The sequence below is a fragment of the Phycodurus eques genome, chromosome 1 (assembly GCF_024500275.1).
Source record: "Phycodurus eques isolate BA_2022a chromosome 1, UOR_Pequ_1.1, whole genome shotgun sequence".
Classification (NCBI taxonomy): domain Eukaryota; kingdom Metazoa; phylum Chordata; class Actinopteri; order Syngnathiformes; family Syngnathidae; genus Phycodurus; species Phycodurus eques.
Window position 1 is genome coordinate 44,618,156 of NC_084525.1, and position 23,314 is coordinate 44,641,469.

Sequence of the window (23,314 nt, forward strand, 5' to 3'; positions counted from 1 at the left end):
TCCCGGTGGGATGTGCCCGGAACACCTCACCAAGGAGGCGTCCGGGAGGCATCTGAATCAGATGCCCCAGCCACCTCATCTGGCTCCTCTCAATGTGGAGGAGCAGCGGCTCTTCTCTGAGATCCACCCGGGTGACCGAGCTTCTCACCCTATCTCTAAGGGAGAGCCCGGACACCTTGCGGAGGAAACTCATTTCGGCCGCTTGTATTCGGTCACGACCCGCAGCTCGTGACCATAGGTGAGGGTAGGAACATAGATTGACCGGTAAATTGAGCGCTTCGCCTTTCGGCTTAGCTCCTTTACCACAACGGACCGATACAAAGTCTGCATCATTGCAGACGCTGCACCGATCTGCCTGTCGATTTCCCATTCCATTCTTCCCTCACTCGTGAACAGGACCACAAGATACTTGAACTCCTCAACTTGGGGCAGGATCTCATCCCTGACCCGGAGAGGGCACGCCACCCTTTTCCGACTGATGATCAGATTTGGAGGTGCTGATTTTCATCCCAGCCACTTCACACTCGGCTGCGAGCCGCTCCAGTGAGAGTTGGAGATCACGGCTTGATGAAGCCAACAGAACCACATCATCTGCAAAAAGCAGAGATGTAATACTGAGGCCACCAAACTGGACAGCCACCAAACTGGACACCCTCTACGCTGCGCCTAGAAATTCTGTCTATAAAAGTTATGAGCAGAATCGGTGACAAAGGACAGCCTTGGCTCAGTCAAACCCTCACTGGAAGCGAGTCCATTCATTTTTAAAAACAAAAGCACTGTGGTCGTGTGGCAAACAACATAATACAAGTATGTTACATCATAGAATAGTAGTATAGTATTGCAATAGTAGTCAGTTTTAGTGATCAGTACTATTGTCACTCATATAGTACAACTATGCTAAATCATAAAAAGAAACAAATAAACCAAAAACGCATGTCATGATTTTATAACTGATTGTTGAACACAAAGCTATAGTACCATAGCATGATGATAAAAAAAAAAAAACGTTTTGGTGATTATTGTTACTCATAGTTATTGTACTCTGTCGCATTGGGGATTCTGCTCTGATGGGCCTGAAAAACATGCAGTAAGTATTATTTATTTTCCTTGTTATTGGTCAACATTATATTCCTCAATGAATGACACCCCTCTCACCCGAATTATTGACAACCTTTAGGCTGTGTGTGATTGAACATGCAGTCTTCGGGGGTCCCACACACTGTATCATGGGTAGCCTGGAGAAAGTCTGTGGGTAAGCCCAAACGTGAAGAAGTTTCGGTTGTTTTGGTCACAAACTGTGACAGAGATGCTTGTTGGATAGATTTCATGGCGATCTTTGTGTTTTTGGGCCTTTTGGTGAACTGGCAACTTTATTGTTGGAACTTCCGCTCCAATAATGGCTTGATTAATTTGGTGAAGCAGGTAAACCGCCACACTGGTCCCCAATAATCAATACACATTTGACTGCATGGTCAAACAAGTCCACTGCTGCTATGAGCGCACATTATTTAGAGATTAATCATGTTAGCACAATTGATCACATATGGTGAAAATCCTCGCGGCACGGTGGTCGACTGGTTAGAGCGTCAGCCTCACAGTTCTGAGGATCCGGGTTCAATCCCCGGCCCCGCCTGTGTGGAGTTTGCATGTTCTCCCCGTGCCTGCGTGGGTTTTATTTGGGCACTCCGGTTTCCTCCCACACCCCAAAAACATGCATTAATTGGAGACTCTAAATCGCCCGTAGGTGTGCATGTGAGTGCGAATCTGTTTGTATGTGCCCTGCGATTGGCTGGCAACCAGTTCAGGGTGTACCCCGCCTCCTGCCCGATGACAGCTGGGATAGGCTCCAGCACGCCCGCGACCCTTGTGAGGAGAAGCGGCTCAGAAAATGGAAGGATGGATGGTGAAAATCCTGAATAGTATGCATAGTAGCATGCAGGGACTTACTGGGCCCAAAATTCAGCCCGGGAATTTAGATGAAGACCCCGGTGCACACAACTAAGGGCTGAAATTTTTTTGTTCCTCCTGCCTTGCAACGAAGCCCTGAATACTAACCAAAGAGGGTTTTTGGAAGGTTTACCCTTTCTTCCATCAGAGTAATCCTGCTCATCTGTTCACATATCAAGTAATATGTTAGTATTCCTTCATTGATTAAAGTGTAAATAAAAAAGACAGGTCACAGAGACAGTGACCAACAACAAGAATCAATGACGCTTGCAATACATGAAGATGAAAGTATTTAACAATATTGTATACCAAATCATTTGCCCAACAAATGCATGGTCTGCTCGGTCTAATATTTTGCCATGTTCCCACTCTACCCACCTGTAGTCATGCTGCTGGATCCTTCCTACACTGAAAAGATCTGTCATTTTTGCACATTTTGGTTCACGTCTGGTGTGGGGGTAGTGGGGTGGAGACGACCGTTTTAGGGCTTAAACACATCAGTTTGCAGGTTATAATCTATACCGGTACTCCGGCCGGGACACTCGGATTGGCATGCCTGAGCGCATCGGTCGTTGTTGAAATAAGGCTACCCTATAAGTCATCTTGTATTTGTTGAATAGTAGTCTGTAATTATTGTTTTATTAAACGATGGCTGTGTGTATTGGAAATTATTTAAGAATTAACCTATTCAAAAAAAAAAAAGAAAAAGACGCTTGACCAGGTCGGCCTGGAATGGACTGACCGGGAGTTGTCCCTAAATTCCCAATTGCTACCCCGCCCCTGGCAGCATGGGTAACTTCAAAGGTCTTGAGCAACCTCTAAATATTGATTAATAGTGATAAGATTTTGTCCCAATTATGATTTTTTTATGTATTCAAACATATTGGTGAGGTGAAACCATTAACTATTAAAAGCTCAAAAATAAGGACCACCCTAGTACTATTACTACTATTGTTATCTGTAAAATAATGCTACGCTGTTAGTTCAATATGCTAACATTATGCTACAAACGTGAGGCCAAGTTGGTATGGAGTCATCCACGTTCTTTGAATCCACCAAAAATCAATCCGAAGAGCTTTTACCGCAGACCAAACAAACTTGAAGCTCGTCGAAAGCTTTGTATTGGTGCAATTAAGCTTAACAAGGGGAACCTACTGACAACGACCATGTTTACTTTCGACACATTATTTATGGTAAGACCAGTGTTGGCGAGTAACTAATTACATGTAACTATGTAATTTAATGACAAAATGTATGCAATTGTAATCCATTACATTACTGGAAGAAAATAAGTAATTATAGTTGCTTTTGTAAATTTCCATAATTACAGTTGATTACATTTGAATATTAATGGGAAAAACAGATTATTTTTCCCACATCACTTCCTCCAAAAGCTGATGCTTGTGATTGGCTCTCTCTTGTCACGTTCCATTCTGCCGTAATCTCCAACAAGACATTAGTTTTCTTAATAATTGTCTTAGTTTTTCTGAAATTCTGAAAAGGTTTCTATGCTGCATATATTTGCTTGGCATAAGCTGGCAACCAACTTGCATCATGTGATAAGTCGCTATAAAAACTAGGGGATGCATCTTTCTTTCTTATGGTAATTGCTTCTTGTCCTCCTTTAGTAATAACATTAGTTTCATTAATGTATTGCTTGCCATGGAGGCGCTCAGGCGAGGATTAGAGAATACACCAACGCAAACTCCAAGACTCCAGTTTATACCTTCTACCGCTGATACAGTTTCTAGCACGCACCCCTCGTTGACGGGAACATTTTGAGGTGGTATTTTGGTGTGTTGTCATAGTGACTGCGGTGAAATGACAACATGGTTGCTGTCTTTGCAGCTGATCAACAAGGTGGTGTTTGTGGTGAGCTTTGTGGGCAACAACGGGACGTTCATCATGGGTTACAAGGCCATGGTGATGGATGTGGAGTTCCTGTACCATCTGGCCTACGTGCTCACCTCCACACTGGGCCTCTTTGTGCACGAACTGTTCTACAGCATCCTGGTACGTAGCTAGCCCACTCCACTGACATGCTAAGACATGCTGACGCTAACAGGCGTGTCCACCTCGCCAGCTCTTTGATCTGATTTACCGTGAGGAGACACTATTCAATGTGATCAAAAGTGTGACGCGCAATGGACGCTCAATACTGTTGACTGCACTGCTCGCCCTCATCCTTGTCTACCTCTTCTCCATCGTGGGCTTCCTGTGCCTTAAGGACGACTTCATCATGGAGGTTGACCCGCTGCCTCAGATTGCCCCAGGTACTCCCAGCATAGTTTCTCTCAAGATGTCACACCATCTAGTCTGACTGGCCAATGGTAACTGAGCATTTGCTTTGTCAGTTCCTCAGCAGAGCGACAGCACGCAGGACTTCCTCAAGTCATGTTCCACAGATGGAATCCACTGTATGGTGGAGGGCGATGTTGAGACTAAGAGCGAGTACAGTGGTATGCATCCACTATGTTGGTTCAGGGTGCTTTTAACAACTATGAAAGGAAAGTGATGCCCGCAAAATGAGTAGAACCCCCGGAGATCACTGGCATTGACTGGATCCCGACCATCAAGTTCAGCTTAACACTAAAAAATGGAAAGTTATTGTTAAGTCTGGCAGTGCTAGTATTAATAGAAAATTTCGCGTTCCCTGCATGTTGTATGGTATCGACAGCAGAATTGGAAGTTCATTGAATTCACCTCCCTCATACCTAATATGTCAGCTAGGTGAACTTGTGCAGCCACTCATTCAGAAAACAGAATTTCCTGCCTTGTTTTCGCCACGACCTTTTCCTCACACAAAAAGAGTTGGACGCATTACAAGGCATTTTCTCCTCTGGCACACTGGGTTTTTGGGGGAGGAAGTAAGTATTGATAATAATCTTCTCCATTGTTTATTGTCTACAACATTTATATGAAGCCTGTAGATTCATGCGATAACCACGAGAACCGCCTCTTTTCATATCTTAGCCAATCACAGTGGTCGTTCGCCCAACTCTTACACGCATTGGTCAACCTTCTCTTTGGTGTTTGTCTCCTTTCTTTTTCTTTTGGAGTAAATGTTGGATGGTAGACCAGCTCATTTGTGAATTATGGCCAGCAACTAGGCTGAAGTGTAGAGCAGAGATTTATCAGCGACAAGATCTTTTTTTATTGTTTTTAAATATTTTTGTATTAATATTTAATAATTTGAAAAATATATGGGTAGATGAAAAATGTACCCGCACTGTCTGAAATGTTATAGGTAAATTGCGACCATTTAAGGGCAGTCTGGAGCTCTGATATGAAGGGGGTGCCAATATTTTTGAGAACGACTGTATAATGGAACCAAAACAGGAAGTAGCAGGTTTTAACATTTAGTTTATAGCTGATCGCTTACTTCGCATGATTTCATGTGGATGTTCTTATTCTCTTAGCACCACTCTACTTTATAAAAGTGTTGCAGAGAGCCAAAGGAAAAGCAAAGCCTACACACACAATTAATGCTGTGATGCTGGCTCAAACAAGGTCTATTTGAGGCGCTATGTTGACGGCTTGCTGATAATGTTGTTTCCTACGACAAAACATATTTGAACTTGAACCTTTGCATACAACTCAAAAATGTGTGTGTGTGTGTGTGTGTATAACCTGTATTGTTTGACTTTGAAGGCGCTTCAGAATTCGTTTGTGTGCGAGTGTGAAACAGGAAGGGGTTCACATTTAGTTTTTTTCCCCGCAGATGAGTCGAGCAGTGAGCGCGCCTGTGACACGCTGCTGATGTGCATCGTAACTGTTCTGAATCATGGCCTGAGAAACGGTGGCGGCGTGGGTGATGTCCTACGCCAGCCCTCCAAGAATGTAAGTGCTTCCTCTGCTGTGTTGCCATCAAGCCACGCCGCCACTTCCTGTTTGTGAAATGTATCTGTGCGTGTCTGTGTCTTTGTCTATGTATGCTGTGTCTATGTATGCGTGAATACTGTATCATAATACTGTATCATTCAATCAAATTATATATATATCAGAATCAGAATCATCTTTATTTGCCAAGTATGTCCAAAACACACAAGGAATTTGTCTCCGGTAGTTGGAGCCGCTCTAGTACAACAGACAGTCAATTTACAGAACACTTTGGAGACATAAAGACATTGACAAAAAACAATTGTGCAAAAAGATGCAGAGTCCTCTAGCACTTAGAGCAGTTCGAATGACTAATATCGCAATAGTCCGGTGCAATGACCATTGTGCAAAGGGCGCTGAGACTTCAAGGAGTGTATGCGGTTTAAAGTGACGAGTAGTGCGATCATCTGGGACAATGTTGGTTGTGCAAATGTTACAGATACTCCTCAATCAGTGTGCAAATGGAGCAGATGCTACTCTGGCATGAGTGGCCAGTAATGGTCAACAACAGATATGCAAATAGTGCAGCATGGCGAGACAACTACAGTGAGTGCACGAGTAATACATAATTGGCCCCACAGAAATGTGACAACGAACTCAAGTCAAAAAATTTCCAACTTGTTGTAATGGAATTATAGGTTCGGTGTTTAAGAAGTTGATCGCAAGAGGGAAGAAGCTGTTGGAATGTCTACTAGTTCTAGTTTGCCTTGATCGGTAGCGCCTACCTGAGGGAAGGAGCTGGAAGAGCTGGTGACCGGGGTGCAGACGGTCCGAGAGGATTTTGCACGCCCTTGTCTTAGTTCTGGCAGCGTGCAAGTCCTCAATGGTGGGTAGGGGGGTACAGACAATCCTTTCAGCAGTTTTGATTGTCCGTTGCAGTCGGAGTTTGTCCTTTTTTGTACCAGCACCAAACCAGACTTTGATGGAAGAACACGGGACTGATTCGATGACCGCTGTGTAGAACTGTCTCAGCAGCTCCGGTGGGAGGCCGTGCTTTCTCAGAAGCCGCAGGAAGCCCACTTCAGGTCCTGAGAGATTGTAATTCCCAGGAACATGAAGGTCTCGACGGTTGACACAAGGCAGCTGGACAACGTGAGGGGCAGCTGTGGCGAAGGATGCCTCCTGAAGTCCACGATCATCTCTACAGTCTTGAGCGTGTTCAGCTCCAAGTTGTGTCGGCCACACCACAGCTCCAGCCGCTCCGCTTCCTGTCGATATGCAGACTCGTCACCGTCCTTGATGAGGCCGATGACAGTGGTGTCATCTGCAAACTTAAGGAGTTTGACAGTCGGATGCGCTGAGGTGCAGTCGTTCGTGTAGAGAGAGAAGAGCAGCGGAGAGAGGACACAACCTTGGGGCGCCCCAGTGCTGATGCTGCGTGCGGATGAGGTGGCCTCCCCGAGCCTGACCTGCCCGTCAGAAAGCTGTAAATCCACTGGCAGATGGCAGGTGAGACGCTGAGCTGGAGAAGCTTGGTTGAAAGGAGTTCAGGGATGATGGTGTTGAACACTGAGCTGAAGTCCACGAACAGGATCCTCGCGTAGGTCCCTGCACTGTCGAGGTGTTCTAGGATGAAGTGCAGTCCCATGTTGACTGCATCATCCGCAGACCTGTTCGCTTGGTAGGCAAACTGCAGGGGGTCCAGCAGGGGACCTGTGACACTCTTGAGGTGGTCCAGCACGAGACGTTCAAAGGACTTCATTACCACAGATGTCAAAGCGACAGGCCTGTTGTCATTCAGACCAGAGATTGCAGGTTTCTTGGGGACTGGAATGATGGTGGAGCGTTTGAAACAGGATGCAACTTCGCACATTTCCAAAGATCTGTTGAAGATCTGAGTGAAGACTGGAACGAGCTGGTCCGCGCAGACTTTGAGGCCGGATGGGGACACATGGTCCGGTCCTGCCGCTTTGTTAATCTTCTGTTGTCATTGGTCCATTTTTTTACTGTTTTCACTGTAGGCTTCGCACATTTAAGTTCTTGCCTGTACGTCGGTATTAAGTGAATTAAGCAGTGATCAGATGAGCCCAGGGCTGCACGAGGTATAGCACGGTATGCGTTTTTTACCGTGGTGTAGCAGTGGTCTAAAGTATTATTTTCCCTGGTAGGACAGTCGATGTGCTGCTTGTATTTAGGGAATTCGTGGTTGAGTTTAGCTTTGTTAAAGTCCCCGAGAATAATGAGGGGTGAGTCCGGGTGTTTTTTTTCAATTTCGTTGACTTGTTCGGCGAGCGTTAGCAATGCGGCGTTCGTGTTAGCTTGAGGTGTAATATAGACTCCAGCCAGTATAAACGATGCAAACTCACGTGGTGAGTAGAATGGTTTACAGTTCAAAAACAGCGACTCCAAGTGCGGGCTGCAGTGTGTGCTGAGCACCGTGACGTCCGTACACCATTTTTCGTTGATATGGAGGCATATCCCGCCGCCCTTTGTTTTCCCCGATGATTCCATGTCGCGGTCCGCTCGATGAATGTTGAAGCCGGGAAGCATGACGGCGCTTTAGCAGGGACGCCCAGACTTCCCTCTCCCCAGCCACTTCATCCAGCTCTTCCGGGGGGATCCCGAGGCGTTCCCAGGCCAGCCAAAGGACGTAGGCTCTCCAGCGTGTCCTGGGTCGTCCCCGGGGCCTCCTTCTCCTGGTGGGACGTGCCCGGAACACCTCACCAGGGAGGCGTCCGGGAGGCATCCGAATCAGATTCTCATGCTGATTCTCATGCCAGCCGCTTCATACTCGGCTGCGAACTGCTCCAGTGAGAGTTTGAGCTCACGGCTTGATGAAACCAACAGAACCACATCATCAGCAAAAAGCAGAGATGCAATACTGAGGCCACCAAACCAGACCCCCTCTACGCCTCGGCTGCGCCTACAAATTCTGTCCATAAAAGTTATGAACAGAATCGGCGACGAAGGGCAGCCTTGGCGGAGTCCAACCCTCACCGGGAACGAGTCCGACTTACTGCCGGTTATGCGGACCAAACTCTGACTCCGATCGTACAGGGACCGAACAGCCAGTATCAGGGGGTTCGGTACCCCATACTCCCGAAGCACCCTTTACACTAAATAGCACAAGAATTGACCCAGAAGGCCGATACAGAATTATTCATTCAACTATATTTAACAAATTATACAATATTGATAATTAAACTAATAGTGCGTGAATAAAAGTTGGTTCATCAATTTCTTTCCACATCTGACCAATCTGTCAGCTAATTCAATAATTATTATAGGTGGGGACTTTAATATAGTACTTAAACCAACCATAGACTGCTCAAATTAAAAACAGTCACAGTCTTCCCGAATATGATATGAATATATGCACGATTTCGGACTCGCCGACATATGGAGAGTAAAAAAAAAAATCATGCAAATAGGGAATACACTTTCTTTTCATCGGTTCACCGCTCCTTCTCTCGAATTGACTACTTTCTCACAAATAACTCAATTGCTCAAAACAGCACTTCCAATATCCAATAATAATTATTGATCTTGCCCCAATTTCTCTCTGCCTCAAACTTGAATCAAACATGATACCTTCTCCAACCTGGCGCTTTAATACTTCTCCACTCAAAAGATCAAGATTCGATATATTTGTAAGGAAGGAACGGGAAGATTTTCTAGATATGAATGATTTCAGGCGGCACGTTGGCCGACTGGTTATAGCGTCTGCCTCACAGTTCTGAGGTCCGGGGTTCAATCCCCGGCCCAGCCTGTGTGGAGTTTGCATGTTCTCCCCGTGCCTGCGTGGGTTTTCTCCGGGCACTCCGGTTTCCTCCCACATCCCAAAAACATGCATTGTAGATTAATTGACAACTCTAAATTGCCCGTAGGTTTGAATGTGAGTGCAGATGGTTGTTTGTTTATATGTGCCCTGCGATTGGCTGGCAACCAGTTCAGGGTGTACCCCGCCTCCTGCCTGATAGCTGGGATAGGCTCCAGCACGCCAGCGACCCTAGTGAGGAGAAGCGGCTCAGAAAATGGATGGTTGAGTGAATGATTTCACAACTATATCCCCATCCTTACTTTGGGAAACAGGGAAAGTAATTAGAGGCAAAATCATTTCATTCAGAAAAAAACAAGAACAAAAATTAGAAAGCGAATTGGAGATAAAAATGTCTTTTGATTTTTATCTCCAATTCGCTTTCTAATTTCTCACAGAGGAATATGCAATGAATCCAACTACAACAGCTAAGATACACTAATTTGGAGCACAATAATCAGGAACATTTCTCACAAACCATCTTCAATGTAAGACAAAACACTAATTACATCTGTTCAAGATTCAAATGGAATTTGCGACTGGCTAGGCTACTACTGCTAGTTCAACTACGCGAGGGCGTTAGAGAGGAAGAAACACAGCGAAAGTGAAGGCTGAATCAGTCACAATCATACCAGATGGATGGACATTCTATGCCACACAAAGCTGCATGTCTGTAACCGCACACTCTGAGTTGCTTGCAACAAGTCTGTGACGTACAGTATGTTATTTTGCTCTCCCTGAGTGTGCTTTAAACTATTTGACACCCCAGTTGTAGTTTACTGTAAAACTAAAAACGAAACAAAAAGAATTACACACATTGTATATTTAAATGTAAGACACACATTGTTTTTGAAGTCACCAGCCTAATGCTAACACAGTCGATGGAAAACCCTACTGACGGGATATCTTAAATTAGCATTGGATAACGGGAGAGATTTATCTTCAAATAACCAATATTTACACAAACACGCCATAATAACACATATAGATAGTTAATATACTGTAGCAATACTCAAGGGCATATAGCGGCTGAAATACGTATTGAACACGTCACCATTTTTCTCTTTACATATATTTCCAAAGGTGCTATTGATGTAAAAATTTCACCAGATTTTGGGAACAACTCAAGTAATCCATACATACAAAAAGTAGAACAAATAAGCTAAAAAAATAAGTTGTGTGTAATGATGTAAAAAGCCACAGGGAAAAAGTATTGAACACGCCAACTGCAATTCATTTAATACTCTGTACAAAAGCATTCATTTGCAATGACAGCTTCAAGACGCCCCCTCTATGGAGAAACTAGTCGCATGCATTGCTCTGGTGTGATTTTGGCCCATTCCTCCGCACAAGTAGTCTTCAAATCTTGGTTCTGTGGGCTTCTTGTATGGACCTTGAGTTTCACTTCTTTCCATAGATTTTCGATTGGATTCAAGTCAGGTGATTGGCTGGGCCATTCTAGCGTCTTTATTTGTTTTTCTTTGAAACCAATTGAGAGTTTCCTTGGCAGTATCTTTTGGATCATTATCCTTCTGAAATGTCCACCTTCGTTTCATTTTCATCATTCTCGTCGATGGCAGAAGATTTTTGTCAAGAGTGTCTGTGTCAGGCCGGGACTTCACACAGGACTCAGATGCAGAGATCACTTAGAGAGTGCAAGTTTTATTGTACACACCAATGACCTCTCAACAAGCTCACAAATCAATTGGCTACAAAAGTATTCTTGTAGTCCAGAGGGAGGACCCGGCTCTCCGAGAAGAGTGATCTGTCCTTCCATAAAAAATAACACAACAGAAATCGCTCCAGGAGGAGGAAGGGGAAACACAAATCTTAGCACAGTTCGCAAACAGAAAATCACTCCCATTGGAGGAAAAAACAAGTGTAAAAAAATATAAACGACAAAATCAGAATTACTCCAAAGGAGAAAAAAGGCTACATTAGCAAAGGAACCAACGAAGCTATATAAACTACAACAACAACAAAATCACTCGTTTGAAGGTTCAAAGGTATACTTGCAACAATGGCTGTGACAAGGATCATGGGTTGAAGGCAGGCTCGGGTGAATCGACCAGCGGACAAAGACACTCTGGCACCAGACGAGAGAGACACAGAGTATTTAAGCACACAAGGATAATGGCGCACAGGTGGAGACAATCAGGAATCAGGACCGACACATGAGAAAGGGCAAGTGGTCTGAAACGAGAGGACAATTAGTCTTTCAAAATAAAATAGGAAATGACCAGACAAAAATCCCAGACAGGACAAACCTCACCACAGTGTGACAGAACCCCCCCGTCTAGGACCGGTGACCACACGAATGGTCACGATAAAAATTGTCAATAAGACTGTGGTCCACGATGAACCGTGACGGGACCTGCTGTCTTTCTTCCGGACTATACCCTACCCAGTCCACAAGATACCGCCTTCCCTGGCCCCTGTTGCGAACAGCCAACAGCCGCTTAACCTTATCGACGGGACCCCCGTCCACTAGCTCCAAAGGGACCAAAGGGCTGTCCCTTGGCCGGCTTGACTTGACTGACGTGGAAGGTGGGCTGGATACGGAGGGAGCGAGGCGGACAGAGTTGGACAGCCGCGGGACTGATGACTTTAGTAATGGGGAAGGGACCGGCGAACCGCGGTTTCAGTTTCTTGGAGGTGAAGATTCTTAGCCGAGAACCAAGCCAGCCAGCGGCCAAGAAGCACAGAGACCTCTCCGTTAATGACCTGCCCTCCCGATGCTGCTTGAGTTTCTTGATTCTGTTGTCTGTCCGAATAGCCAGGGCCATGAGGAAGTCCAGGTCTGGAGGAAGGTCCAAAGGAATTTTTTATTGCTGCTTTCAATTTATTGTATTGAAGGAAGTATCTGGCTGTTATTTGAAATTCTTGGAACAGTTCATCACATGTCCTAAAAATATTGTTATATATTTGTTATAGGTGGTCAATTCCACGTTGTTCCCATGAGCTAATATAAAGGGGTATATTGGTAATTTCGAAATCTGGATTGAGCCAGCTTGTGGAGAGCATAATGGGATCTGATTGTGATCCTGTAGCTTCTAAACATTTCCACCAAGCTGTTAAGGTGGATGCCATTATTGGGTTCTTGAAACATTTATGGCGTTTAAGACTTGTGGAAATAAATGGGAGATTTAAGAGTTTGATGTTGTTGCAGTCTATCTTTTCCAAGTCTAGCCAAGAATGATGCTCCTCATTGTGGTGCATCCATTTGATGAGGTGTTGTAATTGGTTAGCTAAATAGTAGTGTTTAAAGTTGGGAGCATTTAGGCCTCCTCTTGTTTACTTTTCTGAAGAGTGGATAAACTAATTATATATTTTACATTTTTAGAATAAAAATGTATTACGGCATTTTACGGAATCTAATGTTTGGAACCATTAAAATGTGGTCTTTAATAGAATCAATGAGAATAAATAATTTATTTGAGGTAAGGTTTTTGTTTTTATTGTGGCTATTCTTCCCAGTAGTGATCTAGGGAAATTATTCCAGTGTATTAAGTCATCTGAGATTTTTTCCAGAAGTGGTGTGTAATTTATATTGGTTAGCTCTGTGAGTTTTGGCATAATAGTAATACCTAAATACTTCATGTTTCCTATAGGAATGGGGTAATCAGGGATTTGGTTTGAAGGATTCCATGAGTTTGCTGTTATTGGGAGTATTGTTGATTGTCCAGTTGATAGAGTAATCTGATATTTGTGAAAATGTTTTAATGAGATTGAAGACTGCCTGAAGAGATTACTTATTCCTGTAAATACAGAAGAATATCATCAGCATAAATTTGATTTTAGGTTCTGTCACTTGAGAGTACAGATGGGATTTATGGCTCTTTGTGAGCCATTCAGAAGACTGGTTCATTTGGCTCATTTTTATATTTATTCACTTTTAAGAAGCCAGCCTGGGGTTTATTCATTTTATCCTGGAAATAATCACAGGGAGGAATGATGGGCTGAGATTTGGTTCAGAATAATTTCAAACTCAGATTTCCCACCAATATTTGAGTTTGAATTATTCTGAAATATTTATTATAGCTTCATTTGATGGGTGGGCAAGATTTTAAAGTCTCATATGGATTCTACTGCCATATCCCTCTGAGGTGACAGTGACCTCACTATTTACCCTTTGTATAAAGTGTGTGTATGTGTGTAAAACTACTTTGACGTTATTCATGCAACACCTAATCATAAATACACAATAAAAAACAAAGCAGGCTACAATGAAGTTCCATGCAAAAGCTTTTAGTGCAAAATGTCCACACAAGAAAATTTTTAACAATACAAAAATACTCAAAACAAGATTTAAAAATTATATAATAAAGGCTTATAATAAAGATTAAAGGTACTGTAAAAAAATACTAAGTTGTTGTCAGTAACGTCTTGTTTTAGTGCAAATCTTAGAGAAAATGTTTCACACAAGAATATTTTCATAGAAAACTCAATAACAATACTTAAAGTATTAGAAAAATAGATAAAACTACAATACATTAGAGAAATAAATGTGCATACAGCCCACTAGTACTACTAATAAAAACTGTTCAATGCACTAGTGAACTGTCCTGAGGTCCATATAGTTGCTTTGTAAAAAAATAAAATTAAATTAAAATGGCGCTAAACTCTGAGGAGGACTCCTGAACTGTCCTTGGGTGAATAGTGGCCTATACCTGACCTACAAAAACACGAGATCAGTCTCTTTACTCTGAACCCTAACCCCAATGACAAAATAAAGTGTCAACAAAATAAATGACATTCCCAAAATAATAAAGCAGTTCCATGCTTTATGGCCTCTTCTTCTTGTCCTTCGGCAAATTTGCATTGAGGAGGACAAGTGATCTCACTTTTACAGGCTTGAGGCGACTTCTCCTCTCTGTGATTATTTGTCCAGTTTTAGAGAAAATTGTGATGAATTTTGCCATCCTTACTTCCTCATGGAAATAACTCCAAACAACTGATTCTGGAGCATCACTGCCTGCTCCTTTCTCTTGGACCGGTTGCTGGATGGGTTTGCTGCTGCTAATTGTGAGTCTTGCTGCTACAGTTGATACTCTTTGAAAAGCCTCGTTTGCAGTTCTGCTATCCATGAATGCCATCCTTTTGAATCTTGGGTCAAGCTCAGCAGCATCCGCAAGGATGTGGTTGGATTCTATTGTATGGAATCTAGCGGACATGCCAGAAGAAAGCGAGTTGACCATGTCTTTTGCAGCCTGTGTTGTTGCCCTCCTCTGGAAATCAGCCGTGGCTCTCTGCAGTCCCCTGGCCAGCAGTATTAATTTGGAGGCAGTCACGTAGCTAGTGAGAAAAAAGATAAATGTTATTATAACGATTCAATTATAAATTTGTACCAACAATAATACTATGATGTATTAAACAGTATATTTAATGCATCAAATATTCATAATTTAGTATCAGCTAATTTGCATGCATGCTCTAGAAAACTACCGCTGACCAGTTGAACTACATACCTTTCTGCGCTGAGTTCAACAGTGACCTCTTCAAATGGCTTCAAGAGGGTGCATATCTCCTGCAATGTAGTCCATTCTTCTGGAGCTAAAGGGTGGACAGGTGCTTTGGTGACGGTCAGGGTGAAAACAATGGGGTTCTTGTTGATGAGGAACCTCTGCCACATGTAATATGTTGAGTTCCATCTTGTGACAGTCCTGTCTTCATTTGGAGCTGTGTTTCCTTCAGTTTTTGTGCTCCCACTGTCCTTCTATGAAAGTATTCCACTGCCTCCATAACTTTATTGATGATGGGTTGTGGACCTTTGAGGGCATCTCTTACCACATGATTTATGGTGTGTGCCAGGCACGGGTGGTGGGTCCATCCTGTTATCTTTGTGATGTTTGCAGCATTGTCTTTTAAGCAGCACACCACTTTATCAACCTCCCACTCTACTGACTGATGTCAGATGTTTGTTTAGATTTTGTGATAGCAGCAGGAATTATTTTACCAGGTGCCTGGCCAGGCAAACATGAGGGCCCAGTGGTAACAGAGTCTGCTGCTGTAGCTGTAGCTTGATTGACTGTGGCACTGGTAGGACATCTGCCTGATGTGGTGGCAGATGTACTGGCACTCTCGACTTCATCGTCAGAGTCATGCTCTCTCCTCACCTCTGAGATTTCAACAGTGGGGTGTTGAGTTCTACAATTCCTGTCTAAATTGTTTGTGGAGCCAGACTTAAATGAAATTATCTTCTGGCAAATATTGCACTTCGCCTTACTGTCTGCCTTAAGTGAAAAGGGCATCCAAATGCTGCTCCTTTTTCTTTGGCTGATTTTGCAGAACGATGACGGACGGTCCTTCCCCTCCTTCAGGCTGCTGTTGACGGCATTGCTGACTCTGTGGAACTCGCTTTTTTGTTTGTTTTTGTTTTTCACTGAGGCACTCGTGAATGGCGCATGCACAACTCATGTGACATTTGCATATGAAATAAGGGCTCCTCCCCATGCTCTCTCCGTCTGCTGATTCTGACGCACTCGCTTTTTTCTTTTCACTGAGGCACTCTCCGTGAAGGGAGCGTGCACAACTCATGCAATATTTGCAGATGAAATCAGCGCTCCTCCCCATACTCTCTCCGGCTCACTCAGTGGAGGAGCAAGGAGGAGCTTGTGTGAGCATCTGTGAACTCAGGGAGAGAGAAAAAAAAGAACGGCTCCCAACCAAACGCGACTCGGTTCCCATCATTCATGTTAATGAGCCGTTCAAAAGATTCGGTTCTTTCGTGAACGTCACAGCTCTACTGGTGAGCAGATACCTTTAATATTCGGATTCTGATGTATAGCGGGAGCAAGAGGTTCGAAGAATATTGCAAATAGCACTGGTGAAAGTGGACATCCTTGTCTGCTTTCTCTTTGTAGAGTATAACCTTGTGATATGATCCTATTCGTGGTGACTGACGCTTTCGGCGAGTTGAATAAAGTCCTACCCAATGTATAAAACAGGAAAGCCCAGTTAACTTTATCGAAAGCTTTCTCTGCGTCAAGTGACATGATGATTGCTTTTAGATTTTTACACTGTGACATGGTTATTCAATTTAATAGGCTTCTGACATTGTTTCTGGAACTTCTACCTTTAATGAATGCTGTCTGGTTATAGTGGATTATCGACAGGACTACCTTTTCAAGTCTCGCTGCAAGGACTTTCGAGATAATCTTGATATATACATTAATCAGTGATAAGGGCCAATAAGTAATCGGGAAAGTGGGGTCTTTGCCTGACTTTAGTAGTAATTTAATTGAAGCAGTGTTCATATGGCTACTTATTTGACTTTTATCGTTTATCTCCTTGACTGTTCTGAAAAATAGAGGTGCTAGTATTGGCCATAAATGTTTAATGAATTCGACGGAGATTCCGTCCAGGCCAGGCGCTCGTCCCGATAGCGTTTTTTAAAAAGCATTATGTAATTATGTGATGGTTAAAGGAGCATCAAGACCGTCTTTAATTTCTGTATTTAAAGGTCAGATGACAAAGATGTTATGGGGTCAGTTAAAATTGTTTATGTTATATTTTTCCAACTGCCCAGTGCGTAGTAACCATAATAGAGTTGTAGGTATATACAAGGAAATGCTCACCTCTTGTCTGCGCCGTGGCGGTTGCGAGATTTAGCTCTGTTGCTGGCGGTTGAGGTCCCAATAGTTGGCACCGCAGCTGGTTTCAGCCTCTGTATTCAATGCTTTCTGTTAAGCCTTTCTCAAAACACGCCAGTTCGAAGTGATCAGTTTCGAATGCTTGCTAGGCACCCATAGCTGACCAACTTTCTTCCCCTGCCGATTGACTTTCCCTATCCACTGGTCACGTATTCCTTTTTCACTTGTTAAGCCAAAAAAAAAAAACTCTTGCCACTGCCTGAACCATTTGTACAACCTAATGCCACACAATAAACCATCGTGATATCGTTAAATCATATGACAAAAAAATATACAAGGACGGGAAAAACAGCATGGAACAATAGCACAGAACGCCGAATGAACAGGATGTCACAGCAATGTCAAAGAGAGGAAGACCGGAAGGTACAGGATGCAAAAAGCAGAAGGCACATTCTGCATCACATTTATCGATTTAAATGCTGTATATCTGATGTATAATCAGAATCAGAATCAGAATCATCTTTATTTGCCAAGTATGTCCAAACACACAAGGAATTTGTCTCCGGTAGTTGGAGCCGCTCTAGTACAACAGACAGTCAATTTACAGAACACTTTGGAGACATAAAGACATTGACAAAAAACAATTGTGCAAAAAGATGCAGAGTCCTCTAGCACTTAGAGCAGTTCGAACGACTAATATTGCAATAGTCCGGTGCAATGACCATTGTGCAAAGGGCGCTGAGACTTCAAGGAGTGTATGCGGTTTAAAGTGACGAGTAGTGCGATCATCTGGGACAGTTGTGCAAATGTTACAGATACTCCTCAATCAGTGTGCAAATGGAGCAGATGCTACTCTGGCATGAGTGGCCAGTATATGCAAATAGTGCAGCATGGCGAGACAACTACAGTGAGTGCACAAGTAATACATAATTGGCCCCACAGAAATGTGACAACGAACTCAAGTCAAAAAATTGCCAGCTTGTTGTAATGGAATTATAGGTTAGGTGTTTAAGAAGTTGATCGCAAGAGGGAAGAAGCTGTTGGAATGTCTACTAGTTCTAGTTTGCGTTGATCGGTAGCGCCTACCTGAGGGAAGGAGCTGGAAGAGCTGGTGACCGGGGTGCAGACGGTCCGAGAGGATTTTGCACGCCCTTGTCTTAGTTCTGGCAGCGTGCAAGTCCTCAATGGTGGGTAGGGGGGTACCGACAATCCTTTCAGCAGTTTTGATTGTCCGTTGCAGTCGGAGTTTGTCCTTTTTTGTAGCAGCACCAAACCAGACTGTGATGGAAGAACACAGGACCGATTCGATGACCGCTGTGTAGAACTGTCTCAGCAGCTCCGGTGGCAGGCCGTGCTTTCTCAGAAGCCGCAGGAAGTACATCCTCTGCTGGGCCTTTTTGAGGACGGAGTTGATGTTGTTCGCCCACTTCAGGTCCTGAGAGATTGTAATTCCCAGGAACTTGAAGGTCTCGACGGTTGACGGTAATAACTTCAAAATGGCAGTGGTGGTTTGTAAAGGGGTTCCAGAGTTTTCAAGAAAAAAATAAAAATATTTGTCCTCTGACCTTTTAACTGAGGGATATTTAGATCTTTAATAAAAGTTAAAAAACATTTTTGGTCTGGGTTGTTTGAAGATGCCTATAAGCTGCGATACCTTTTTACCATTTCGCACATGCCAATTTCCACCACTCCGACACGGACCTGTGGCCTCATGTACAAAGACTTGCGTGGATTTTCTCCAAAACATGGCGTACGTTCAAATCCAGAAAACGTCGTACGCACAAAAATATTTAGATGTATGAAACTCATGAATCCAAGCACATTCCCTTCATACATTCCAATCAACGTGGGAATGAGCTTATGTTGGAGTCGCCGACTCCTCCCTGTTCACCCCCATATTTGAATATGCAAATCATATTTGAATGAACCCTGCACCTGAGATGCCGATCTCCGCATGAACAGAAAAAAAGGATAATGAGCAAGGGTTCATTCAAAAAAAAAATATTTTTCTGAATGTGAAGTTCCTCAATGAAGTGAAGGCACGCAAGAAAATCCTCTTTGGCACGCTGTCGGACAGCGCGTGTGCAGCTGTCAATGCTGTGGAGACAGAATAGCGCGCACACGCTGAACTAAAAAATTAGTGGTCAGACATTAAGGTGGATGTGAAGCAGAGGACAGCTGCCCACCGCCAAAAAGTGGCCAAAAAAAGGCGGCAGAACCGGCACGGAGGGCCTCACCCCGTTCGAGGAGAGAATTGCTGCGATCATGGGTGACGCTGCTCTCTCAGGGGTGATGGGAAGACATGTGGCTGACTATGATCACCCCACAAGGTTAATACCATGTATTTTTAGAACTCATAACAAAAGTGTTCATACAGTAACCTACACTCAGCCCTGTGAGATAAAGGTTCATGCGTAAATGTTGCGTGTGTGGTATTTGTAATAAATCTTTTTAATTCAAACAGAAGCGCATCAGCATATGAAAGAGGATATCAAAATCTTTGACTCCTTTTTGATTACTCAATTTATTATTTTAATCCACACGAGAGGACACGCACACTGACAAAAAGAAATAGTTTTTTTTTTTTAGGAGAAGTGGGGAGAGAAGTTATGTCAATTTAAACACATTTTAATCATGTGCAACCGATGTACATGTTTGAATGAAGTAAATTCAAAGGAATCTTTTTTTCAGTCCATGTTCTGGGAGTCACGAAGCGATTGTGAGTGCAATAGGCAGCATAAATGATCGCCTTGATCAATTAATAGGTGTCCTCACAAATATCATTGGTTCATTACATACACTGGTTAACAAATGAATTCTCAGTCCTTGCCTTAATTGCATTGTTGAAATCAAATGTTGCCGGGCATGAATTGTTCATCAGTGCTAATTATTCATGTGTCTCTGGTGTGCAGATTTATGAGAACAATTTCCCAGCATCACCTCTAAGTGTCGCCAAAGCACCAAAAGCTGCAGGAACGTGCGTACGCTAGCCATGCAGTTGGCGTGAGGCACCGCACATTTCCACGGTCATGACACTCTTGATACATCTGAACTTTGTCGTGAAAAAGAACGGATGCCATATTTTTGTGCGTACACAGATTTTGTACATGAGGCCCCAGGCGAGTCACTTTATCGTGTTTGACAACAGACATAGAAGAAAATAAAAACAAATGATTCAATATCTAGTTACTGTTGCGCCATTACCCCGACTGTATGATTATAATAGTGGGAGCCCTGCGCTCCCAACTCCAAGCCACCAGCAGCATATTTGAAGTGGAAAAGCTCCTTCCATCCATCCATCTATTTTCCGTACTGCTTATCCTCACTAGGGTCGCGGGTGTGCTGGAGCCTATCCCAGGTGACTCTGGGCGAGAGGCAGGGTACGCCCTAAACTTATGACCAGCCAATGGCAGTGGAAAAGCTCCTTGCAGGTGAAAAAAAAGTGCAGATGTTTTTTATGATTATTCATATTATTTAATATGAAACGATATGTTGACGTTCGGCCATCGGCGTAATGTGGTAGGGACACATTATTGCCACTGGCCAGTTGGTGAATGTACAGTTGGTGAGCGTTATAATCCAGGTGTGTCCCGCTTCGTCAAGACAAATCAGCTGAGTCATTTTAGGGTCTCTTCATCCAGAGAAGAGCATCTGGCATCAGGGTGCGTTATTGACAGATTTAAGTGGACAGGAGAATGCGTGCAGCCACAAAACTGCACAGCTGCGTGCTTTTTCAGACTTTCGTACACAGGAGCGCCCACTAACTTATTGATTGCTTCACGGTATCTTTCACTACATAACGTCGAATAAAACACAAGTAACTCACTCTGGTATAGCAGCTACTGACTATTGTTAACAGGGCACTTTTACATGCGTACAATACTTGTCGCCACTCACTTGTCATTAAAGCACACAGCCGAACAAATGTATAATCGTATACACATGCTATCTTCTACCAACTGCATTGCAAGCTGTGCTTGTCCAGCCACTGTGACGTTATCACCCGTGCACAAAATCACATGAACAGGACCGCTCGAAGAACAATAGTACACAAATTAATAGCTTAACCCTCTGTAGGACACTCATGAAAATACTTGAAAAATTCTAAATTTTGTGTGACTTTTTCTTCTGTACTTCAGTTTTTTTTCCTTGACTACAATCGTTGTCTCTTTGTGCATATACAACCCCAATTCCAATGAAGTTGGAACGTTGTGTTAAACATAAATAAAAACAGAATACAATGATTTGCAAATCATGGTCAACCTGTATTTAATTGAATACACTACAAAGACAAGATATTTAATGTTCAAACTGATAAACTTTATTGTTTTTAGCAAATAATCATAGAATTTTATGGCTCTAACACATTCCAAAAAAGCTGGGACAGGTGACAAAAAAGACTGAGAAAGTTGAGGAATGCTCATCAAACACCTGTTTGGAACATCCCAGAGGTGAACAGGCTAATTGGGAACAGGTGGGTGCCATGATTGGGTATAAAAGGAGCTTCCCTGGATTGCTCAGTCATTCACAAGCAAAGATGGGGCGAGGTTCACCTCTATGTGAACAAGTGCGTGAGAAAATAGTCAAACAGTTTAAGGACAATGTTCCTCAATGTACAATTGCAAGGAATTTAGGGATTTCATCATCTACGGTCCATAATATCATCAAAAGGTTCAGAGAATCTGGAGAAATCACTGCATGTAAGCGGCAAGGCCGAAAACCAACATTGAATGCCCGTGACCTTCGATCCCTCAGGCGGCACTGCATCAAAAACCGACATCAATGTGTAAAGGATATCACCACATGGTTCTCAGGAACACTTCAGAAAACCAATGTCAGTAAATACAGTTCGGCGCTACATCCGTAAGTGCAACTAGAAACTCGACGATGCAAAGCAAAAGCCATTTATCAACAACACTCCGATACGTCGCCAGCTTCTCTGGGCCCGAGCTCCTCTAAGATGGACTGATGCAAAGTGGAAAAGTGTTCTGTGGTTTGACGAGTCCACATTTCAAATTGTTTTTGGAAATGGTGGACGTCGTGTCCTCCGGGCCAAAGAGGAAAAGAACCATCCGGACTGTTATGGACGCAAAGTTCCAAAGCCAGCATCTGTGATGGTATGCGGCTGTGTTAGTGCCAATGGCATGGTTAACTTACAAATCTGTGAAGGCACCATTAATGCTGAAAGGTACATACAGGTTTTGGAGAAACATATGCTGCCATATGCTGGGTACTCCGGTTTCCTCCCACATCCCACAAACATGCATGCTAGGTTAATTGAAGACTCTAAATTGTCCGTAGGTGTCAATGTGAGTGCGAATGGTCATTTGTTTATGTGTCCTGCGATTGGCTGGCGACCAGTTCAGGGTGTACCCTGCCTTTCACCCAAGGTTAGCATACTCACGACCCATATGAGGAGAAGCGGTGTAGAAAAGGGATGGATGGAATTACATCACATCCAGTGGCGGACTCTAACTTGACGATTGCCACAAGGCGTTACCTCTGATACCGATGCATAAATTAAGACAAATTATAAAGATGAACACATTTCCTCAAACAATAACTGACCTTGTGGCCATGTACAGTCTCACTGCAAATGTATAGTAAATCACAGACAGCCAGAAAAGAGCATGAACTGGAGGCGACAGAGTTGAGACAGCATGCGCTGATTTGATTTGAGGGGGCATAGCGTTTGAGAGCACTGCCTCCTCTTGCCCCAGCATATCGGCGGCCGAACCACTGATATGCAATCACTTACTTACGTACACTACTTTCACACACACTGCTGAAATGTTTTCACTTACATGACTGAAACACTCTTCACACTTACTACTGAAACACACACTACTGAAACATGCGCTGCTGCTTCAGTTAAGCAACTTGCTTACCCTAAATACTGCACATTTTTGTTGAAAACCCCAAAATATGAATTTATAGTTTAAACACCTTCCATTGTAAGTGAAATCCTCTCGCACATTCAGTAAGACTGAAATGTTCTCATCTTCAGTAGTGACTCATACACAATATTCCATATTGTGTATGAGTGTTTCAGTAGTGACTATAAAAGCGTTTCTGTCGTGACTGTGAGAGTATTTCAGTAGTTTATGTGAAAGCATTTCAGTAGTGACTGTGTGAGTGT

At 43.3% G+C, this 23,314-nt stretch overlaps 1 protein-coding gene across 1 annotated transcript in view; it reads left to right on the plus strand.

Annotated features, from left to right (window-relative positions):
* The window catches only part of itpr3 (inositol 1,4,5-trisphosphate receptor, type 3), a 218,530-nt gene that overhangs the window by 176,530 nt on the left and 18,686 nt on the right, over positions 1–23,314 (plus strand). Inside the window, exons 52-55 of the mRNA XM_061693945.1 lie at positions 3,796–3,960; positions 4,031–4,220; positions 4,302–4,406; positions 5,669–5,787. Coding sequence (XP_061549929.1) covers positions 3,796–3,960; positions 4,031–4,220; positions 4,302–4,406; positions 5,669–5,787 — 579 coding nt within the window. The remainder of the gene's footprint in view (positions 1–3,795; positions 3,961–4,030; positions 4,221–4,301; positions 4,407–5,668; positions 5,788–23,314) is intronic.